Source organism: Pelophylax lessonae, assembly GCF_965119305.1.
Source record: "Pelophylax lessonae genome assembly, chromosome: 2".
In the NCBI taxonomy this organism is placed as follows: Eukaryota; Metazoa; Chordata; class Amphibia; order Anura; family Ranidae; genus Pelophylax; species Pelophylax lessonae.
In genome coordinates, this window is record NC_138769.1 from 249,820,763 (window position 1) to 249,845,837 (window position 25,075).

At 38.8% G+C, this 25,075-nt stretch overlaps 1 protein-coding gene across 1 annotated transcript in view; it reads right to left on the reverse strand.

The window, feature by feature from the left end:
- Positions 1 to 1,969: 1,969 nt before the first annotated feature.
- The window catches only part of LOC309545378 (uncharacterized protein C6orf132 homolog), a gene marked incomplete at its 5' end in the record, with an annotated part of 56,999 nt that continues 33,893 nt past the window's right edge, over positions 1,970 to 25,075 (reverse strand). The window contains 4 exons of the mRNA XM_082244551.1: positions 1,970 to 2,433; positions 7,839 to 11,190; positions 16,427 to 16,499; positions 21,825 to 21,928. Coding sequence (XP_082100677.1) covers positions 2,340 to 2,433; positions 7,839 to 11,190; positions 16,427 to 16,499; positions 21,825 to 21,928 — 3,623 coding nt within the window. The 3' untranslated portion in view covers positions 1,970 to 2,339. The remainder of the gene's footprint in view (positions 2,434 to 7,838; positions 11,191 to 16,426; positions 16,500 to 21,824; positions 21,929 to 25,075) is intronic.

The following is a 25,075-nucleotide window of genomic DNA, read 5'->3' on the forward strand; positions in this document are numbered from 1 at the left end:
TATACACACATACATACATACGTACATACACACACTGCAATTTACGCAGCTATCAACGCTATACTGTAATGGTGATGATCAACAATAGTGGGACTGTGATAAGGGTGGCAGGTAATCTAATCTGGCACCAATAGACATAGGCTGGAAGGGTCACCAATGGACATTGCTAGTGACACTAATACAGTTATCAGTTCTAATACTATACACTGACACTGTACTAATGACACTGCCTGAGAATGGGTTAACATCCAGGGGCAATTAAGGGGTTAAATGTGTGCCCAACAATGTGTTATGTGTGCTGCTCTTACCTACTGATCTGGCTGTTTTCTCCCTACTTTACAGGAAAAACAGCCAGCCAGATGTTCCCCATACACAGAACTCTGTGTGTGATTGGATACAGAAATCATTGGCTGAAATCTGCTGTCAAACTTGTGCTGTGACCAATTACAGCATGGGTCAGCGGGGGGTGCACCAAACCCAGGTTAGTCAGACACATACATTTATGTAACTGGGCCTGTACCTGCCCCCCACTCACAGTCGATTTACTGTAAGAAGTTGGCAAGTGGTTTAACAATTATTTCTGTACATGCAGAAAAAAAAAAAAAATGCAGCCACCCCATGTCAGGACTAGTAAGCTGCAATATATTCCAATTTTCGTTCAAGTTTTGATACAAGGTTACCCTTCTTTACCCTATCCAAGGCTAAAAATGTTTGACTTGACATAAAAGACAAGAAAAAAAAAAAAAATCAGTAAAAAGCATAATATATGTGTAATATATATATATATATATGCTTTTTTTTTTAATTTGAAATGTTACAGTATTCCCTGCTAGTGACTTACCTTCAACAAGTTGTCATCCTGCAAATTATTTTGTAAAACATAAGTAGTTTGGCATTGTATTGGTGGATCACATTAAACATTTCAATTTTAAAAAGATTTGTTTTTCCTAAAAGTGATGCAAGATGCACCATATCAGTGCGTATAGAGTCCCATGTTTAATTCCTCCCCCCCTACTTTGAATTTTCTCTTTCTTTTTTTTTCTACAATCTATAAAATAGGTTAAATTATCTAGTAACGGCTTTAAATAAAGCCAAAAGCATTGCGGAAAGCTCAGCAACACAAAAAGGTTGGGTTAATCTGCACTTAAATGCTAGAAGTTGTGCCACCAGACTGTCAACACTACCTTTTACACCCATTAAACTGTAAAAATCTTCATGGACATTTAGCAAACAAAAATAAAAAATTATTTAAATTTGCTGTCTTCTTTACCCGTCTTTGGGATTCTTTTTTTTTGCAATGAAAAACAAAACATTTTACCAGTTGTAAAGCACTTAGCATAAAATATTTTATTGCTGTAAAAGAACGGCGAGGAAAGAACATGCAAAAGCATCATGCATCCTCTTTAAAAGCAAAACCAAACGGTCAATGCGGAATGTCTATAAACAAATGCACATAAAAGAACACCTGACATACATATATATATATATTTACATTGAATATACATTCAAAAAGTGCTTGCTGCTGGATATCCTTGTAAGGATCTCCTGTTATAATATGTACATCATTTTTACATAGGTATTATCTTTATAATAGATATATCACTTTAAAATAAAAATTTGCATATATAAACCTCAAGACAAGCAAGTACAGCCAAATATATGACCATAATAACCAGTAAAAGAAGACATTAAAAACATAAAAAAAAAAAAAGAATTTAAGGGAAAGTACAACAAAGTTCTAAGAAATGCTCAGATAAAAACATATATAAACTGTATATTAAACTCTGTATGGTTAGTTCCAAAGTTAGAACTTCAAAAGTATTTTTTTTCTGCAAACGTGATAAAGAATATGTCAACCTCAACAGGCTAAGAGGGTGAAGTCCAAAGTAGAAGTTATTTGTTTCAAGTGCACTGCTGACATATATATATATATATATATATATATATATATATATATATATATATATATATATATATAGCCTTATTTAATAAGACAGTGCAAAGTGCAGCAATCCATAGAAATGGTTTTCATTTTTTGAGCACAGTATACTGCGATCTCATTGGATGCTATAGATAACCACATAAAGCCAGTGCACTTCCACTACCTAAAAAAGCCAACTGGGGTAGAAACCGAGTATATGTTTATAATATTCAAGTAGCACATTAAATAAATGCCCTTTCTGCACATGTGTAATAGATGCTGAAAGTATAGCATAAGATGTACTAGCAGTGGTGTGAAATTGTGCATTTTGTCAGATCAAAGTTACAAGCAGCATCTCCAGGTTCGTTTTTATCTGCCTATAGGGTAAGACTGTAGGCTGTTGGTATTCAGGGTGCCTTCAGAGGTAGCCTCCTTGATACATCTGAGAAATTGGCTGCCTGGTGCCCGGCCTCACAGTAAATGTCATACCCTGCTGGTAGCTACTTTGTGATCTGTGTGGAGTAAAGGAAAAAAAAATAAAGATCAGTGAAGTATTTATCATGCAATTTACAGAGGATACAGTATTCTATAGCAGTTCTTTCTAACCTCATTCCCCAAGTTCTCTCAACAGGCTATGTTTTAGTAGTTTCCCTTATATAAAAATAGCTGTCTTAAATACAAAGCCATTGAATTACAACTCCTGTGCAAGGTGAAAAAAATCCTTAAAAACCATGACTTGTTGGGGTCCATGGCATATATAGCCGGCCACTTTGTGTACTTTTTGACAAAATTCCTTTATTGGCTACACCCTAGTCAGAGCACAGGTATCCAGCTTCTGAATTTGAATACTGCAATTGAGCTTGGGGTAAGGTCTGCTATATGACTTGTAGCGGTACTTGATGATGGAGGCTGTGAATGACGGCTCTACAGGATATAGTACAGTGCGCTCCAAGTTATTAGCTCAAAACGTATTATTATTATTATTATTATACAGGATTTATATAGCGCCAAAATTTTGCACAGCACTTAACAAAATGAAGGCAGACATTACAGTTACAATACAATTTGGTACATAAGGATAAAGGGGGCCCTGCTTGTTAGAGCTTACAATCTAAAAGGGAGGGCGAATTAATACAAAAGGTAATATCTGTGGGGGATGAGCTGATGGACAAAAGTAAAAAAGTGTATTAGTTAGTAGCAGGATAGGCTTCTTTAACCACTTGCCGACTGCCTCACGACTATTTACGTTGGCAGTCAGCCCCTCACAGGCAGAGCGACATAGGGCTACGTCGCTAGCCTGTGAGGGTCTAGGGAGCGGTCACGGACCCCCCCCCCCGTGTGCGTGACCGGGGAACCCGAGGTCCGCCGGTCACTCGCGATCGTCGGGTGGAGAGGGAGAAAGGCAGGCGGCTAATGTAAACAAGCCGCCTGTCATTCTCCCCTGTGTATGAATGGTGATCATACGGTTCTACTATGTAGGACCCTTGATCACTGTTCATACACCTCAATCCACAGCCAATCACAGTTAGAATCACGCCCTTAGGGACACACATAACCCCTCCCTCTCAAAAAAAGTTAACCTCTTCACTACCAGTGTCATTTTACAGTAACAGTGCATATGTATAGCACTGATTACTGCAGTAATGTCACTGGTACCCCCAAAAGTGTCACAAATGTCAGTCAAGGGTCCGATCTGTGCGCCGCAATGTCGCAGTACCGCAAAAAAAAAAAAATCGCAGATCGCCGCCATTACGCGTTAAAAAAAAAAAAAAACACAACAAAAATGACAAAAATCTTTCCCTTAGTTAGTAAACACAATAACTTTTGCACAAACCAATCAAAATATGCTTTTTGCTATTTTTTTTTACCAAAACATATGTAGCAGAAAACAAATTGGCCTAAAATGTTAAAAAATTTTGATTTTTACATTTTTTTTTTGGGAATTTCATATAAAAAAATGTGAAAAATATTGTTACGCTCTTTTTTTGTTTATAGCGCAAAAAGTAAAAAATCGCACAGGTGATCAAATAACACCAAAAAAAAACCTCTGTTTGTGGGAAAAAAAGGACGTCAAATTCGTTTGACAGCGTCGCACGACCGTGCAATTGTCCGTTAAAGTCACGCAGTGCCGAATCGCAAAATAGGCCCTGGTCAGGAAGGGGGTAAAATCTTCCAGGGCTTAAGTGGTTAAAGAGAAGGGTTTTCAGGGATCGTCTAAAGATGGATAGATTAGGGGACAGTGGGACAGATTGGGGTAGAGAGTTCCAAAGGATAGGAGAAGCTCTATAGAAATCCTGGAGGCGAGCATGGGAGGAGGTGACAAGGGAGCTAGAAAGCAGGAGGTCTTGGGAGGACCGAAGAGAGCGGCTTGGTTGATATTTTGAGATCAGGTTATTGATGTAGCTGGGGGCAGAGTTGTGGATGGCATTGTAAACTATTGTTAGTACTTTGATTTGTATTTGTTGGGTGAGTGGAAGCCAGTGAAGGGATCGGCAGAGAGGGGTGGAGGACACTGAATGGTTGGTAAGGTGGATGAGTCTTGCAGCAGCATTCATTATGGACTGAAGGGGGTATAGTCTATGTAAGGGTTGTCCAATGAGGAGGGAGTTGCAGTAGTCGAGGCGAGAGATAACCAGGGAGTGAATTAGAAGCTGTTAAAGCTGTTAAAACATATGTTAGGTTGCTTCATTCGAAAGATTACGCATACATTTCACAAATATATTTTTCACATGTAGTATGCTAAATGGGTTACCCATATTTTGTAACCAAACTGATTATTGATAATTGGCTCTGCAATTCTGGTGCAGCTCTGCGTATAAACCAATCAGCTTACAGTTTTTTTTTTATGTCAAAGCTTAACTAAACAAGCTGAAGTCAGAAGCGGACTGGCTACCAGAATATTAAAAAAGCTCAAAAGAATGCATTGCAGTAAAACATATACATTTGCTTTATCTTCTTAACTGCTTTGGTAAAACTTTTGGACATTCACTTGAACTAAAGAAGTTCAAACAGATCTTAAAGTTTTAAAGTTTAACCAAAGCACTTCAAAGCTGAAACAAATGCATTCCTTGGTGTGGTGTTGCATTGCGTAAGTAACTATAAAAGGAATACCCAGCATACCACAGACATCTAAAATAAAGTAGCAGTACAGTGAAGATGAAATAGGATTAATGTGCCCCATACGAGAACACAGTCCCTAGGTTTCTGCAGTCAATAACTATGTGGTAAAGAACCTGAATGCTGAGGATAGAAGATTACTGACTGCAAAACATCCTGAATTGGTATTTAAAAAGTCAAATGGTGTAGGATGGGATTTTTAGGGTACATTTTGAGTACCATAAACATGAATAATTTTAATAAAACCAATTATTTTAATCATAACAGGATGAAAAAGTTCAGAATACATATATGCATATTACAAGTACAAATACAAACTTTGTATTCATCTTAGTGTAGAGTTCTTATACTAACTAAAAGCAAATTTGTAGAGGATTATGCCCCAAAACAGGGGTGGTGTCATCCTCTCAGGCATAATCTCTACAAATTTGCTTTTAGTAAGTACAAGAACGCTACACTAAGATCACTGCAATATGAGCCAAGGCCATTATAGAATATTTATCTATAGTTTTTTGTTAAAAATACATATGCATTCCCCCTTTTTTCTTAGACCCTTTTGTCCTGTGACACTTGTGCCTCTTCTGCGACTGACCTCAAATTTGGGCTCTATGATCCAACTGGTGCCTGGGGTAGGTGACCCTGCCCTTTGCCGTCTGGGGATACTCTCTCCTCTCTCCATGGCACCCATTTCATCTCCATCTGGGTGTAACCAATGGGATCCATGGTATGTGATACAAATTGGATATGCCAATGTAAAATATTATTTTGTATGTATGTTTATTAATGATAGTTTTTTTTATTTAGTTATGTTGTTCACACCTAAATAATTCCTAAAGAAGCCGATATTTTGGGAAACATGTAGAAGAAATTAAGTGCACCGAGGATCATCAACATAACAAAAGCATGGTCAAAATTAGCATTTGTTCTTCCCATTGTACTTGTAATATATATCACTATCTGTCAATTGAGAACTTTGTACCCTGTTATAATAAAATAATGTTTTTTGTAAAATTTTTTTAGGTTTATGGTATATAAAATGCACCCTAAAATATCCCATCCTATACCATATGACTTTTTAACTATGCGGTATGAAGATCTGTGTATGTGGGTGTTTGTTTTTCACATGGCAAGCTACAGAGAAAGATTTATTATTAAATAATAGATCAATCACAGACCTCATACCTTTGACAAAAGGTAGCCTAAAAAATCTAGCCACAGAATGCACAATTTGTTATTTTAATTATTTTAACCACTTGCCGACTGCCGCACGACTATCTACGTCGGCAGTGAGCCCCTCACAGGCAAAGCGACGTAGGTCTACGTCGCTAGCCTGTGAGGGTCTAGGGAGCGAGCGCGCGCCGCCGGAGGCACGCTCCCGCTCCCGCGTGGTCACGGACCCCCCTGCACGTGTGACCGGCGGACCCGATGTCCTCCGGTCACTCTGCGATCGCCGCTGCAGAGGGAGAAAGTCAGGCAGCTTGTGTAAACAAACCGCCTGTCATTCTCCCCTGTGTAAAAACTGTGATCACACGGTTCTACTATGTAGAACCGTTGATCACTGTTTCTACAGCTCAACAGACAGCCAATCACAGTTAGAATCACGCCCCTAGGGACACACACAGCCCCTCCCTCTCAAATAAAGTTAACCCCTTCACTACCAGTGTAATTTTGCAGTAACAGTGCATATGTATAGCACTGATTACTGCAGTAATGTCACTGGTAACCCCAAAAGTGTCAAAAATGTCAGTCAAGGGTCCGATCTGTCCGCCACAATGTCGCAGTACCGCAAAAAAAAAAAAAAAAAAAAAAAAAAAAAAAAAAAAAAAAAAATCGCAGATCGCCGCCATTACGCGTTAAAAAAAAAAATCAACAAAAATGACAAAAATCTTTCCCTTTGTTAGTAAACGCGATAACTTTTGCGCAAACCAAAGTACGCTTTTTGCGATTTTTTTTTACCAAACATATGTAGCATAAAACAAATTGGCCGAAAATGTTAAAAAAATGTAGATTTTTAATTTTTTTTTTTTGGGGAATTTCATATAAAAAATGTGAAAAATATTGTTATTTTTGCAAAATTGACGCTCTTTTTTTGTTTATAGTGCATGATCAAAAAATCGCACAGGTGATCAAATACCACCAAAAGAAAGCTCCGTTTGTGGGAAAAAAAGGACATCAAATTCGTTTGGGTACAGCGTCGCGCGACCGCGCAATTGTCCGTTAAAGTCACGCAGTGCCGAATCGCAAAATACCCCCTGATCAGGAAGGGGGTAAAATCTTCTGAGGCTTAAGTGGTTAAAAACCGGTATGATGAGTATGGCCAAATAAAATGATCCTTCAATACACACAATAGCAGCTGCAGATAGGATAATGCCCTATAGGCTGTTAAATAAAGTGCTTGTTCCACCACTGAAGTCACAATATGGAACCATATGGAAACTTCCAGTGCTCGATTTCAGTCCTCAAGGCCCTCAGCACTATGTGTATTATAATTCTTCCCAAACTCAGGGGTGACATATCCAGTGTTATACAAGTGCAAACCTTGCAACTGCAAACTGAGACTTGCAAACAGCAAGACAGGCATGGTGCCAAGACATGCCATAAGATTGCATTCTGGCAATTTGCAAAGCATTAGTGGGCTAATAAGATATCATTGACACTTTGCAAACGGTTTTTAGATAATGTTATTTATGTGGTTGATCCATAGACTGATAAAACAGACATGTATATGAGTAAACAGACAAATTCAGAAAAAATAGCATAAATTCAGCGGTTCTCAGATTTAGGATTTAGGAGTGCTTACCTATTTGGCGATTTCCCATATTCAGGGTTTTGAGGTTTGTATTTCATATCAGTCTGTACCATGTTTTCAGAAGACATTCTCCTTCCCTGTGACATATATCTTGAAGCATTGCCAGAGCGTCGTGATTCTGGATTCATACTGGAGCTAGACTGAGTATACATATGACTATAAGACCCTGGCAAAGCTGATGACCGTAGAGAGTGTGTATTTTTTCCGTAGCTACCTGAGCTTTCTGGAGCCGGCATATAGAGTCGTTTCTTAATTAGAGAACCTTTTTGTGGATCTCTGCTGATTCCTGTACTGTAATTATCACTTGTGTATTTTGTAAAGTCACTATTATATGAGATTCTCTGAGACCCCAAAGGCCGATTACTTTCATTATTCCAGTCATAATGGGATCCTAAATCAGATCTTGGTTTGTTATCATCATAGAATCTATCCTTCTGATGCATGTCAATGTGTGTGGATAGTGGAGTGTTCATGAATTCTGCTGGAGGTGGTATTATTCCGTATTCAATGTTCTCATATGTCTTAGAAGCAGGGACCGGTGAAGGGACAGAGGATATATTGAATGTGTATGCATCCATGAAATTTGACATCTTGGGTGAGTTGTGGTTTTCAATGACAGAAGACTTGACGTTCCAGAAGTCTTCATTTCTGTCCATAGGAACCTGTCTAACAGTTTTTTCCTCAGCATGAATCAAACTTGGCTTTTCATCACTTGACTTCTGTGGATTCAATCCCAAAATATTTACACTAGATGATGGAAAATCTTTATCGGTCCATCTTAAAGAAGATGCAACATTACCCAAATTACTACTTGATTTAGAACTAAAACTGGTAACTTCCTCTTCACTAAACTGTCCCCCGTTTTCTTTCCTGGGAACAACAACAAATGTGTTTGCTTTGACATCATTATACTGAGAGGTTAAAGGACTTGCCACAATCCCACTTGAAACAGAAATTTTAGGCAAATTACTGCTTTCTGAAGGCATAGAACGGCTACCCTTTTGGGCCCGTTTCTTTGCAGCCAGGAGCAAAGCCATTGGAGAATTGGCTTCAACCTGCTCGCCAGTGACAGGATGTTTATTTATACTTTCCTCTGGTTTTATTAGAGATTCAGATTTCAATGACGTTTTTGGATATGGAATTTCTTCATCTTTTTTCAAGCTCCCTACTGCAGTTGTTTCTGAAACTGCAAGTGATAATTTGTCTAAGGCCAAACTTCCAGCTGATACATTCCTCTCATGATGAGGCTTATAGGTTGGAATATCGGTTTTTTTACTTCCTACATCTGTGGCTTTTTGTGAGAAAACTGGTTTTGAAGATATTTCAAATCTGGCCTTTGAAATATTATTTTGCACAGCTGAAAAGGTTGGTTTCTCCATTGTTTGAGTGGGTGTGATGGGCGAATAGTCTGGTTCAGGAATCTGAAAATTAGTGTTGTTGCTTTTAGGTATCCAGTCTGAAGTGTCTCCATCAACATCTTCCTTTTCAGATACAGATGGTATATGAGGTACTTTCATCATTAAAGAATTTACAAGTGTATTTTCTCCACCTTTATTCTGAGTAGTATTTCCTTGAGGAGTCTTTTTATTTGCTTCCAGACTTTTAAGGTCTCTTAATTTTTCATCTTTCTTTGGGGAGAAGAGAGCTTCTAACTCACCCTTAATTTTACCAACTCTGGCCTTTTGTTCATCATCACTAGTCATATCAACAGAAGATATCTGAGCAGGTCTAATTTCTATGGGCTTTTTAGGGATTTGTTTTAGCGTTTGTTGTTTTTCTTGAAGTGCCTTAAGTAAAGGCAACTGTGGCTCTGGCATAGATGTACCAGTTTGACTTGGCAAAGGTGGAGGTGCTGGTGGAGCTTTTGGTGGTGCTGGTGGAGGAATACTTACTTGTGATGTAGAAGTTGTTGAAATTGTCTTTGGTTTTAGAGGAAGCAATGGTGATGCCTGAGGTACTGGTGGCATAGAGGCCACAAGAGGCGGAGCAGGTGGTGGAGCAACAAAATTAGGTGTAGGAGAGATCTTTTGTGGTGTAACTGTGACAGGTGGGGGTGGTGGTGGTGGTGGAGGTGGTGGCACTGCTGGTGGTTTGGGTGGCGTCATAGGTGGAGGTGGTGGAGGGGGCATAAGGGGTGGTGTGGGAGGAGCTTCCTGATTTATTTCATCACTTTCTTCTTTTTCTATTTTTAAAATATTCTCCATTTCTGCCAACTCCCTTGTTAGGGAATTTTGTTTAAGCTGTACATTAGTATTTGATAATGACATGTTTGTTAAGATAGGTTTCACAGATAAACCATATACAGCATCTTTTATACCTTTACGTTCCTTTGGTAAAAATCCATCTTTATTAAATGACATTTTATTAAATTCAATACTGCTCAGAGGACGTTTTGATGCATCCTTAATATTTTCAGTAACCGACAAGTCACTTCCATTTGTATACATTTTGTTATATGGCTTCTGGACATCAAAAAATCCTGGCTCTACTTTCCGTCTGTCATCACCAGTCTTACGTTCATTATCTAGTTCAATAGATGATTTTGTATTCATGGTGGGCTTTAGGGACAAAGATCCAGAAGCTGTAGAATCTGTTATGCTGTCATTTCTTTGAATTGTAGCATCCTTTTGAGACAGATCCTGTAGATCCTCCATGATAAGCATTGACTTTCTTTTATTTAATGTATCATTCAAAGAGGTTTGCCCTGGATTTGAGGTCAAGAAAAGTTTGGCTTGTACACTAGGTTTGAAACTTGAAGGTACAGGTGATTTTGGAGGTTCTGTGGCATAGTTTATATTCTGAAATTCATGTAACTGTACTGATGAAGTTCTCATTGGGGCAGGAGGGGGAACTTTGAAGGTTTTTGGCAAAGATGAATGGGGATCCACATTTTTAGTTGTCTGTCCATGACTGTGCTGAAAGCCAGCAGTATTTAAAGAAAACCTGTTGGGCAAGGTCATAGGCATATCCTTTGATCCTTCGGATTTCCATTTAGAAATATTATCAGTCTGACGTTGTTCAGAAACTGTTTGTACTGTGGAAGTGTCTGTTGAAGGCTCAAAATTAGGTATTGTTGGTGCAGACGTATGTGGTATGGGTGGTATAAAGTCTGGTAAACTTGGAGATACTGGAGAGGAAATGTGGGATGAAGGAGGACTTTCTTGTGGTGGAGCAGCAGGAATCATTGTAGGTGGTGGGGGAGGTGGCACAGAAGGTGGTGGAGGAGGTGGCATAGAAGGTGGTGCAGGGATTTCCTCATCATTATATTCATAATAATTAGTTAACCGCAGATCCCCAACAGAACTATACATTCTGTAGTTGCCATTCAGCTTTGGTCCATTACCTACAAGTAGAAAGTCATTACATTAAATTTATTATTTTTTCATGATTTGTAAATCAATGTTTATAATTTGACAAAAACGTTGGCTGCATGAAGCCCTGCCCAGTATACCTGATTAATCAGAAGGGAAAAACGGTCAATACTTTCAGTAAATTTTGAGGGGGAAAATAGAGAAACAAGATGCAAACATCAAAGTGTAAAAAGGGTGTTGTGATAAGAGGCTGTGATAATATATGCGCTGTGGAATAAATACCATTAAGTCTTGTTGATGTGATGTAACTGATGCAACCAATGAAATATAAATAATCCAAAATTCATATGAAAAATGAAGGTGAACAATGATAAAAATGAATTAAAGTGCATGTGATAAGTAAACGTGGACATGGAGTGTATACATAATGCTCAAATACAAATAAATAGTAAAATAGAAGTAATAATCACAATACATAAATAAATATTATTGTGATGATTACTTCTATTTTACTATTTGTATTTAAGCATTTATCCATTTATACACTCCATGTTCACGTTTACTTATCACATGCAATTTAATTCATTTTTATCATTGTTCACCTTCATTTTTCTTATGATTTGGATTCTTTATATTTCATTGGTTGCATCAGTTACATCACATCGACAAGACTTAATGTTATGTATTCCACAGCATATATTATCACAGCCTCTTAGCGCAGCATCCTTTTTACACTTTAATTTTAAATTGCTTGGGTACACTATATTGGCGCTGTTTGCTACATTTAGGCTACCACCCTATTGCCCACCTTGATTGCGTGTGAGTCACACACTTTTTATTCACCTGCAAACATCACTGTTGCTTTTTGAGTTACAGTATAACAGTAAAAAAAATTATATAAATTTTGAGAGAATGTGAAAAATTTAGAATCACATTTTTATTGCGGCTGAGGTACCCATTGAGAAGATTCAAGCTCTAGGGGAAATCGTTTAATGGGCACACCGGTTCTGGTGACCCTGTCTAAAAGGGTTTTTGCTTTATTTTGGAGAGATTTCCTTTCACTTTCTGTAACACACACACACACACACACACACACATCTGAATTTTTATATGCTGCATGCAAAAACATTCCATTTTTTTCTATCCAAGGTGCAGTTGTAGGACGCCTCCTATAAACCCAAATTCTCTATAAAAAAAAAACACCCACTTTGTAAATCATTGGAAGGGTTTTCCTTATCTTTTAAATATAATTTCTTGGGGCTCATTCACGTCTTTCTAATGTGTGTTGCGTTAAAGCAGCCCATTGTTTTACATAAGCTGGCAACACACCACATTTAAAAAAAACCTGCACTATTTATTTATTTTTTTTTTTTTTGTGCTGCACTACGGTATGGGTGTGATACAAGATACTGTACTAGTGCATTAGTGTGTAATTCAAAGTGATTGGCTCCATGGTATGCTATGTATTGCGATAAAGCAGTTTTATTGCATGTTACCACAATACATACAATACAATACAATACAATACGTGTGGATGGTCCCTTATAGAAAACAAAAAATACTTTTTACTACATTAAGCTCAACTTGAGTATAACATGAACCCTTGGGTTGTTCTCTTCCACTGCCTGGATGTCCCTATTCCCCTGTATAAACGCTCAATCACCCCTCACCTCCTGAACGCTGCCAAGTCTCTCATCACCCGGCAATGGGCCCAACCTGAACCCCCCACCACCCGTCAGTGGTTGTTGAATGTTGAACATATATACTCTATGGAAGACTTGACCCACTCACTACGAAACTCTCTTACAGGCACCAGCGACACTTGGTCTGGTTGGCTGGCATTCACCCAATCACAGGACTACGCCTCCTTAATGAAGATACCCATTACTTAACAGATATACTCTTTAATTGGCAGGTCATATTTGTCTAATCCATTGCATATCTATGCAATTTATTTTATGTGCTCAGTGATGTTTGAAGATAGTTTCAAGCTCAGTCGGCTGGGTCCCCCCTCCCCCTCTCTCTTTACCATTCCTTTTCACATTGTTTCCGCCCTTTATCCCTTATCTATCCCCCTCTTCCCCCTTGTCTCTCTTTCTTCCTTTTCTCTAAAATTGGTATATGACGTATGGTACTTGTCTTTCCGTACACTTTGTTTGTACTCATCCCTGGTGTCATTACGAGGAAATCCAATTCATGTATGGTCTCTTAGAACTTTAATGCACCTTGTACCATTTTCTTTGTTTGTTCATATTGTTATATTTTCAATAAAAAGATATTAAACAAAAACTTGAGTATAACATTTTGCTAGCTAAACTGAATGCAGGACTATCAGAGACAAATATGTGATAGCCAGAAATAAAAAAGGTCAGGCTTAACTCAAACAGGTACAATGTCTTCTTGTCCCAGACATGTTTATACCCATCCCGTGCTTCCAGCAATAACTGGGTGTAGTGGGTGAACACATTTTTGTTTTTAGATTTATAATAGATGTAGTGTGCTAGTCCAGTTGGAGGTAAAAGAGGGAAGATAGGAAACAGCCACAAAATTATTTGCGTTTTTTTTATCCTAAAGAAATGGTGAGCAACCTAATTATTAGGGCCTATGATTCAGCCCCTAACTTCTTTTGAAAGACAAACCTAACCATTCTAATACAAACATTATTTCAAGGGTGATAAAAAAAAAAATAAAAATAATGTTAAATCTTCTTGACCGATTAGGTGCAGTGGTCTTAAACTTTTTGAGATGCACTAAAATTCTGTCTTTAATACATTGATGCCTGCGATTTTATGAGCAGTATGCACCAACATTTGAACTTACCAATTTTATTTTTGGCTTTAAGCTCACAGAAAGCTGTGAGTGAATGGATTGTTTTTTTTAGACTTTGCTGAAGAGACTCCAAGATGTCTCCTGTAAAAGTCCACTTTTCCAAAAATACTTTTTTTTTTTTTTTAATTCATGATATGCCAAGACAGAGTTATCCTCATCTTATCCCTAATGCTCCATTCACACCTTAGCGTATCGATTTACTGGCATTTTTCGGTTCGGGTGTTTTTTTTTAAGCTTTTTTACAAGCTTTTTTACAGGGGTTTTAGGAGTGTATTACAAGCGTTTTACAGCTTCAGACGTTTTTGTTTAGCCAATAGAAAGCACTAGGGGGAGGAGAGGGAGAGGAAATTAGGGATGGAGAGCTGCTATTTTGCCAGAAAATGCTTTTAAAAGTCAGGCGTTTCGATTGAAGTCTATGGGGCCAAAAACGCTTGTAACCTGCCAAAAAAAAAAAAAAAGCTCATGTACTTTTTTGAGCGTCAGGTGTTTTGCTTCAAGTGACAGAATGCTCAAATGTGAACAGGGGTCGTTGAAGTGAATATAATTTTGCTTGTTGAGCGTTTCAGAGCTACAAGCATAAAAAGTACTCAGGTGTAAACGGGGCCCTTTACCTAAGGCTGTATCCATCACAGATCCACCTTACTGCTGTATATGTGACTATAACCAACCTAAAAATTTATTGTAAAGCTACATATTTTATTTAAAATAACAAGCATGTTATGGTTACCTGCTCTGTGCATAGTATTGCGCAAAGTGGTATGAACCTCGTTTGTGGGCTCCCACGCTAGTGCTATCCGCTCCTTCTCTTCTCCGAGTGCCTCCATAGCAAGCTGCTTACTATGGTGGCAATGGCGCGAGTGCGCTCTTGAGGCAGGTTCCCCCCCCTTTCTACTCACAGGGTTTGACTGACAGCAGTGGGAGCCAATGGCTCCAACTATCTCAGTAAAGCCTGCGACTGAAGGAAAGGAGCAGGGGGTGCTGCCAGTGGGGGCAGCACTGGATTGAGAGTGGTGTAAGGTAAGTGTTTGGGGGGGGGGGGGGGGACTGTTTATTACCTTAATGTTGAGAATGCATTAAGGTAAAAAAAAAAAAAAAAAAAACTTTTGCCTTTAGAACAGAAAAGTAATTTATGTGGCCAAATCTAGTAATACAACAAGTGTTAAAGCACAGCATAAAACACATGCATTTCTATTGTTCAGATTAGTGATCGACCGATATTTTTTTAAAGCAGATACCGATTTTTTGGCTATTGAAAATCGGTATCGGCTGATATTGGCTAATATTTTTGCAAGTTTAAAACAATGTTTGTTTTTTTTTTTTTTCTTGACAGGTACTGTTGTGGAGAGATCTGGGGGTCTAAAAGACCCCAAACCCCTCCTTTGCACTTAAAAGCATTTAAAAAATGCTTTTAAAAGTTTTGAATGCTGTCATTTTTTTTAAATTTGGCACCAAGAACCCAGAAGTAATGTCATGACATCACTTCCGGGTTTTTACATGGAGACACAATCAGAGCCGAATGCGGCTTTGATCGGGTCTTTGGCAGCCGTGCAGGATGGTTGCCCGGGTCCCCTCCCGCTCCTTGTAATGACAGCCGAGTGGCTTCTCAGCCGCATCGGTTGTCATTACAAGACAGCCGACCGTCGGCTATTACGACGGTACCGGGGTGATGCCTCTAGCAGCAGGCATCACCCCGGTACAGCACTTTCCCAAAATAGCAGTAATATCGGTAACCTCAGGGGCCGATTTGGATATATCAGGGAAAGTGCATATCGGCCCTCGATATATCGGCATTGCCGATAATCGGTCGATCCCTAGTTCAGATAATATTCCTACCATGTTTTTATTGTTGTCAGTGTTGCCTGGAAGATTCCCCTATTTGTCCTGGTGACTATTGTCACCAATACTGACAATAAGAGAAAATCTAAAATTTGGAGTTGTCCGCTACAGGAAAAAAAAGATAGTAAATCTTCAAAAATGAACAGTACCTCTAAAGCCTACTTGTCCACAAAAGAGCTTTTTCAAATGGTTAGGAGGACAAAAAAAAAAAAAAAAATTTAATTACTTGAGTTCTAACATTTCCTACTCAATCCAAAAAATACTTTTAGACCTGTAGGCTATAGATATACAGTATGTATTACATATTGTATATGTATTCAGATAGATTATATACAGGGTCAGATTGAATTTTCAACCTTTTATTCTTTGAAAGAACCTTTTCACATATTTTGAATGCTCTTCAAAAAAGCAAAAATGATGGAATTATATATGTAATTTGACTAGCCAATTCGATACCAACGGTTTACCTAATATATATATATTTTTTTCATTTTGTTACTACATTCTAAGGTCTTGTCATCCTAGGAAACTCCACTTTTTTGCATGCTTTGGAACCAGCTCTGCAGGTTAAAAATGAGGAGAAAGAACACAACTTGAGCTTACCTATAGACAGATTGTCAGAATACCCTGCTGGGACAGAAGGAGTGGGTACAGCAAGTCCTTGAGTATCTGTGTTCTGTAATCAAGAATAAAAAAGTAAGGTGAAAATAGGTGGGGGTACAGTGACGGTTTTAAACTTCCACATTTACAGGATATTCCCACCACATTTACTTTTATGAATGTTTTCACCTATCTTACAAGTTCTGGATTTACCCCAGTGGTTGTCCAAGCAGAATCTTTAGAAGACCGATGAAAAAAAAAAATTTGAAATCAATAAATATGCCATATCTGGTGCTCCAATTCCATTGTGTTGACTTATTTTTACTGCTCCATTTCACACAATGGAAACACTAAAAACTACTCATTACTTGACACTGAGCAATGTTAAGTTTGCCTAACCAAAAGTTACTTACTGAACCTGTATTGTGATTTCTAACCCTCTAAAAGCCAGTAAAATAAGGAAGTATCATCAGAAACACACAATGTCAAAGAAAGAAGGTAAATTACTTATTTTTACCAAAGCTTAATTAGGTCACCGATGACCAAGCTTTCTTGAAAACAAGTATAATTTAGAGAAAAAAAAATAACTTTACTGTTTAACTAAACAATTGAGCTATAAAAAAAAAGCCCCCCTTAAAAAAGAAAAAAAAAAATTATAAAAAAGTACCCCCGTTAGGTAAGCCAGTCCCCTGAAGACGTCATCTCTGACGAAACTAGTTGGGCGTGGCCACAACGCTTCGTCATCATGCACACTGGTTGACCGGCAGGAGAGTCCGGTGTAGCCACACAGCCTGCTGCTTTTTTGGAGAGAAATTGTATCTGTATTTATTGCTATATGCAGGTTTTATTTTAAACCTGTTGCCCAAGGATTTGCTTAGTGGAATTCCCTTTGCAAATTTCATTTGTTATTTTCTGAATAAATATTTTATATGGGTTACACTATGAGCGTATACGCTTTTTATTTTTCATCCTGCTGATGAAGCAAACCGGACTGGATCACGTTTGCCGCTTTGGAGTTCCCCTTTATAAGGAGATGTAACAAGCACATTTGACCATACTATATAATGGTCCACAGGATCCGGTAAGAGACTTTAAGACTTGGTGTCACCTGGTGGTGGAAGCACTATGAATTGTGATTGTGGGGACACTGGTAGAGCAAATAAATTGTGGGCAATTTGTTTCCTTTGGACTTTCTTTTACATATATTTTTCCTTTTCAGCCCTTGTGTATGGGCCCTTATGGACAATATTTATACATTTGGTGTGATTTCTTTTTACACTTTTTTCACCAAATACGTTTGATGTCATTATATTGATTCATTTCTGTGTTTATACAACATGGAGTTCAATTTTTTAGCGCTGCTTCAAAGATTTATCACAATTCTTGCATCTAGTGTCACAGATTGCTTAAGCAGCTGCTTATTTGTAATTTATATGTTTTAGCATGGATATCCTATATGATGGATAAAATTATATAAAATATTATAGTGAGAAGTTTCAGGTAACAGTTTAAATTGAAAAAAAAAAAAAATTGTATTACAAAAGCATCCTCAATTGTTTACATTGGGAAAATATTAGCTTAACTTGGTATTCTGATCTTAAGAAAAACAAGGTGTTCAGGTACACTGACAGAACTCACATTGTCTACCCTTCTAGTTCAACATACCATAGTGATTTCCCTGGAATGCGGTTTTTCAGCCCTTTGTCTCTGTCTCCAAGACAGAAAGTGAAATCGCCCTGGCGGAGGGGGTGGTTGTGCATTTGCCACATGCCATAAAAAATTAAATACTTTTTATATAACACAACAGAGGTTATAACTCTTCTTCAGCACAGTGATAGTTTGTCTGACTATTACTCAGTGAAATGAATTAAAATCGTGAATGAATGAAGAAACCTACTGGTGCTGAGGGGGTTAAACACAGAGCTAAACAATGGTACAATAGTTGGAGTAATGTAAAGGTCATACACAGGGGAAGGAGAAAGTTAGAGGGTTAATGTATTAGTCACATACAGTAGGACAATGGAGATGAAGAGGTTAATGTTCAGATGGGCAGAATAAGTGAGGTAAGGGGTTAATTTACAGGTCACATGGAGACAGCATTGGATCCAGTATGTGTATGTGTAGGAAGAGGGGGGGGGGTTTGAATGGGTTAGAAAAAATACTGGTGTCGCTGAAATAGAAAGAATGGATCAGCAACTACAGCTGCTGATCCATTTATTCTGTGCCCATTCACAATCATACAATCTCACTCCTTCAACCGTTGTAAGAAGAGGGGGAGGGATCAGCACTATAAATGGTACCATGTGACAGTTGTAAGCCTTCAAGGAAGGATGTATTTTCAGGCAGTTGGTGTCTAATGAAGAGGAACCATGCAAATGGCTTTTCCTTGCGAATATTTACCAATGCCAACTGAAGATAGAGAATCAGAGAGGCTGGTTACCTTGCCTTGGTCCCTATTCAACTTCGGTAAAGTTTTATAATTTTCCTGAATTTATATGAATTTTATTTACCTTTACTTTTGTATATTTTGTATATTTCTACATATGTACTTTCTTCTTTTTTTTTTTTTTTTAATTCATATTTCGGTCTATCCTTTTTTATGAGACTTGCTTTAATCATTTTGGTATCATTTAAATTAAATAAAACTGCACAAGCATATTATTTCATACTTATTTCCTATTTTCACTTTGGAAGCAATCTTTAACCAAGGTGCAGTGAATTTGATTTTTAACTAAGGTCACCACATGCTTGTTGCAGAGTCAGTGATTCTAGTTATTTAGGCCACAGGCAACTGGCATTTTCTGAAGGACATTAACCATTTCTGGACTGGAAGGATTTACCCCCTTAATGACCAGGCCATTTTTTGCGATACGGCAATGCGTTACTTTAACGGACAATTGCGCAGTTGTGCGACACTGTATCCAAATAAAATTGATGTTCTTTTTTCCCCACAAATAGAGCTTTATTTTGGTGGTATTTGATCACCTGTGCAATTATTATTTTTTGCGCTATAAACAAAAAAAATGAGCGAAAAATTCTGGAACAAAAGAAAAAAAAACAAAAAACAATATTTTTTACTTTCGGCTACAAAACATTCCCAATAAAAAAAAAAAATGTAGAAATCAAATTTTTTTCCTCATTTTAGGCCAATTTGTATTCTGCTACGTATTTTTGGTAAAAAATAAATAAATCCCGAAAAGTGTATATTTGTGCAAAAGTTATTGCGTCTACAAACTAGGGGAAAGACTTTGGGTCATTTTTATTTATTTAACTAGTAATGGCTGAGATCAGCATTTTTTAGCGGGGCTGCGACATTGTGGTGGACAGATTGGACACCTAACTGACAATTTTGACACTTTTGGGGGGGGGCAGTGACATTACTTCAGTAATCAATCCTAAAAATAAGGGAAGGGGTTAACACCAGAGGTGATCAAAAGGTTAAATGTGTCTCTAGGGAGTGCTTTCTAACTGTGGGGGGGTGGACTTGCTGCATGAACACAGAGACCTGTGTTCCTAAATAAGAGGAACACAGGATCCCTGTGTACATAACTGACAATACGGCAGACCACTGTTCTGTTTCCTCGGGGAGCGATCGCAGGTGCCCAGCGGCAATTGCGGCCGCCAGACCCAAAAATTGGCTTCCCTTGTGGCGAATGGGCACGCACCCCATGAACCGACATACAGGTATGTCTTTTCAAGGGACAGAGCCGACCTGCTGCAGTATATGTACGGCGGCTGGTTGACAAGTGGTTAATGGCAGCTCCCAAAGTTCTCTTATAAAAGATGTACAGTATCTCACAAAAGTGTAAATTTGCTGTCCCCTCAAAATAATAACACACAGCCATTAATGTCTTAACCGCTGGCAACAAAATTGAGTACACCCCTAAGTGACAATGTCAAAATTGGGCCCAATTAGCCATTTTCCCTCCCAGGTGTCATGTGACTCATTAGTGTTACAAGGTCTCAGATGTTAATGGGGTGCAGCTGTGTTACATTTGGTGGTATCGTTCTCACTCTCTCATACTGGTCACTGGAAGTTCAAAATGGCACCTCAGGGCAAAGAACTCTCTGAGGATCTGAAAAAAAAAGAATTGTTGCTCTACATAAAGATGCCCTAGGCTATAAGAAGATTGCCAAGACCCTGAAACTGAGCTGCAGCACAGTGGCCAAGACCATACAGCGGTTTAACAGGACATGTTTCACTCATAAAAGGCCTCGCCATGGTCAACCAAAGAAATTGCGTGCACATGCTCAGCATCATATCCAGAGGTTGTCTTTGGGAAGTAGATGTATGAGTGCTGTTAGCATTCTTGCAGAGGTTGAAGGGGTGGGAGGGTCAGCCTGTCAGTGCTCAGGCCATACGCCGCACACTGCATCAAACTGATCTGCATGGCTGTTGTCCCAGAAGGAAGCCTCTTCTAAAGATGATGCACAAGAAAGCCAGCAAACAGTTTGCTGAAGACAAGCAGACTAAGGACGTGGATTACTGGAACCATGTCCTGTGGTTGGATGAGACCAAGATAAACTTATTTGGTTCAGATGGTGTCAAGCTTACGTGGCAGCAACCAGGTGAGGAGTACAAAGACGAGTGTGTCCTGCCTACAGTCAAAAATGGTAGTAGGAGTGTCATGGTCTGGGGCTGCCCGAGTGCTGCCAGCACTGTGGAGCTACAGTTCATTGAGGGAACCATGAATGCCAACATGTACTGTGAAATACTGAAGCAGAGCACGATCCCCCTTCCTTTGGAGACTGGGCAGCAGGGCAGTATTTCAACATGATAACGACCCCAAACACACCTCCAAGACGACCACTGCCTTGCTAAAGAAGCTGAAGGTAAAGGTGATGGACTGGCCAAGCATGTCTCCAGACCTAAACCCTATTGAACATCTGTGGGGCTCTGTATGATAGATCAATCAGAGAAAAACAAAAAAGGTCCTGCCGTTCTCATCTTGGAAAATTCTAAATGCTGTGCAAAACTGGCGTTATGGATGCACCCCATATTACATTTAAAAAGTAGCAAAAAATTTGTCATTACAATAGCAAAGTTCACGTAATCAAGGCACCACCCCAGCCATCACTGAATGGGATATTGAACATGTCCTCACACACTAAACATCTCATAGTTAAAAACTTTATTTTATTTAGGGTGAAAAATCATTCATGGCAACCTTCAGAATAAAATCCTAGGTAGATAACTCCGGTTGCTACTACCACCTGAAAATAAAAACTTCACTAAAAATTCTTCTTTACAAATGACTTGACCCAACAAGCAGAAACTAGATGCCAACAATATGACGCCCTTTCACGTGAGCAATTTTTGTAAGAACTTCAGGAAATACTACATAAGAGTGAAGAATATGGATACATTTTGAAATATTTTTTTTCTTTGTAGGATACTTACACTGGTTGAGAATTGAAGTACAGGCCTGACACGGGGACCAGGACGAGCTTTAAGTGTTGCAGTCCCGGAGTCATCCAGAAATGAAAATGAATTTTGTATATCATCTGCAAGTAAAAAAAGACAACAAATGGTCAGCTACCAACATATCTTGGTTGATTTGTTCTGCCCCATGGAAGAATACTAATAAATTTGTGAGCAAAATAATGTCAGTGCAAAAATCAATCTACCCCTTCCTAATGCCAAAATATAGCTAATTTTCTATTCATTTAATTGGTGTTCAACCCTTTTTAGAGCTCGTTATATTTGCATTAACCCAAGCAGCTATTGTGTATTGGGGCCCAGGATAAAGCAAATCTGATACGTGTCAAAGTAATGAAAATAACAGATAGTTTATACATTGTTCAGTGATTTAGGGCGATATCACTTTGTTCTTTGAAGCATTTGAAAGCAATTTTTTAAGTAATAATCACTTAACTCAAAGTACAAATAACATTTAAATGTCTGTCAATTTGTAGGCCAGGTTCCTCCCATTGCTTTCACTTCAGCTCTACGGCTGAAAAAAAAAAAAAAACTTCACGGATTCCTATCTGACTAGCTTTTAACCATTTGCCCTTCGGGAGATTTACCCCCCTTCCAAACAAGGCTTTTATTTTTGTTATATTTAATAATGAAATTTCATAATATAAAAAGATATTTTTTTAAAACTTTCTGCTATAAAACATTTCCCAAAAAAAAATATGTACAAAAAAAAAAATAAATAAAAATATACATTTCTTTATATCAAATTTAGGCCAATAAGTATTGCTACATATTTTTGATAAAAAAAAATCCCAATAAGCGTATATTGATTGGTTTGCGCAAAAGTTATAGCGTCTACAAACTATAGAATATTATGAATATTTTATTTATTTTTTACTAGTAATGGCGACGATCAGCGTCTTATCGCAGGACTCCAATATTGTGGCGGACAGTCAGGACACTGACACCAATACAGGGATCAGTGCTAAAAAATATGTCTGGGAAGGGGTTAACATCAGGGGCGATCAAAGGGTTAACTGTGTGCCTAAGGTGCTTTACTACTGTGGGGGGGGGAGTTGATTTTACTAGGGAAAGGCAGGGATCCATGTTCCTGCTTATCAGAAACACAGGATCAGTGTCTTTGCCACAGACAGAACGGCACTTTGCCTTGTTTACATAGGCATAATGCCGTTCTGCCCCTGTAACGAATATTCGATGGGTGCCAGCGGCACGCCTGCGTGCCCCCAGCCCAACAGTGCTAGGTACGTTGCCACCGTATATTATATATATATATATATATATATATATATATATATATATATATATACACATATACATATACATATACATACACACACACACACACACACACACACACACACACACACACACACACACACACAGTATACAGATGGCAAGGATAAAGAAAATACAATTTTTATATCCAAGAATTGTCACTCTGTAAAGTCATTCTCTTTAAACTTTGCAACATAGCTAGTATCTCAAAAGATATACACGCTGTATCAATAATATTAACAATAGAAAACTAGCGATATCCTTGTAATCTGAACCTAAGGAAACACAAATGTCACATAATGGTAAAAGAATGTATTACGATGGATACTCAAATTGAAGCAGTAGATAAAAATTAGGCAGGAATGACATGCATGTTATGTCCGTTGCAATGGTATGAACTGAGAAATGTCAGATTTGTTTATGTAGCACCCTACAGGTAGGTGCTAGGTAAATGTATAGTGGGCCTTGTCTGCCTAACAGCAGGGCTTTGATTTATTTAATTAGGGTGTCAGGGCTTCCAGATGTGCCTGCTGAGGGGAGAAGTATCCCCACTGGCTCCTGTGAGAGGCTTCTCATAGGGCGGTGTGGGAAGCTCAATCAGGGGACACATCCCAGCTTGTAACTTCCCCAGAAGGCAGATTAGGCTGCAAAGGATTCTGGGAGTGGGTATAAGTTTGGGGGGAAGTGTGTGACAGGGTGTCTTTGGCGGGAGCAGAGTCCCAGGATGGAGAGTGCGGCTGTCTCTCCTCCTGTCTAAGGAAGGTGGATGTCTCAGGGTGTCGCCTGAGTGTCCAGAGAGTGCTGAGTTGAGCTGAGGGGATCCGGTGTGCCGAGAAAAAGAGAGCAAGAAGGGTCCAGTCCCAGGAAAGCCTACACAGGTTGTGAGTACGGAGGATTACCCCTGGGGGTCTGCCAGAGTCAGAGGGGACCACTCCAAAAGAGGTTCTGGGATCCAGTGTCAGCTAGCTGTAAAGGGGGTACCTAGGTTGAGGACCCTGAAGTTGCAAAGGGGGTACATAGTCAGAGGACCCTGAAGAGTTACAGTCAAGGGGGCATCTGCATCTGGGCCCTGAATTGTATAGAGTGTGTCAGAACTCTGCAAATCTGTACGTGCAACTACTTCATATTACCTCAAGCTGGCTAAAGCGGGGGACAGTATTCAGTGGATTGTGCAGCACAACAGTGTCAGGAGTTCTACAGTTTCACAGTCCTGGATCTTCTGGACTTTCAGTCAAGGATTCAGCACTTCTATTAAGTTGCAGTGTACCCTCAGTGTTCGTGAGCGTTGGCTGGCTCCGGCTGGCGTCAAGGAAGTGCCAACGAGCATTTTTCAGGATCTAAGTCCCAATTGTAATTAGTTCGAGCCTAAAGGAGTATCCCACTTATTCCCATCTCCCATCCCCTTTAACTTATAATAAAAACCACAAACAAAGATGCCGGAGTTGTCGTGGCTTCAGTTGTCACACCCAGGGACTCAGCTCACATGGGCTGGAGAGAGTACCGGTTCTAATGGCAGATCCATATCAGGCCACGGGCCTGGAAACCTTGCTACATTTATAACAAGTTTGATCTAGAGCGGGAAATGTCCAAGCAGCTGCCCTAGGAGAGCCTAAAGGGCCATACACACTATAAGATTTTCTTAAGACTTTTTCCTTTAGACTTACCAAAACTATATAATATGAGGTCAAACCTAAACACTTTCAATTTGTATGTAATCTGGCAGGCCCTTGCACTACATAGAAAAGGTAAATCTGAAGAAAATGTAACAACAAAAGTTGGATAGTGTGTATCCAGCTTAAGTTAGAGAAATCACATACTAAGTTAGAAAAAATTAAGGAAATGTGTTTTTTTTAATATGATCTGTAATAGGGGCCAATGAGTGAAGAAAGTGCTGTCATTCAACTCCTCCTCCTCCTCCATCATTCACAGAATTCAAT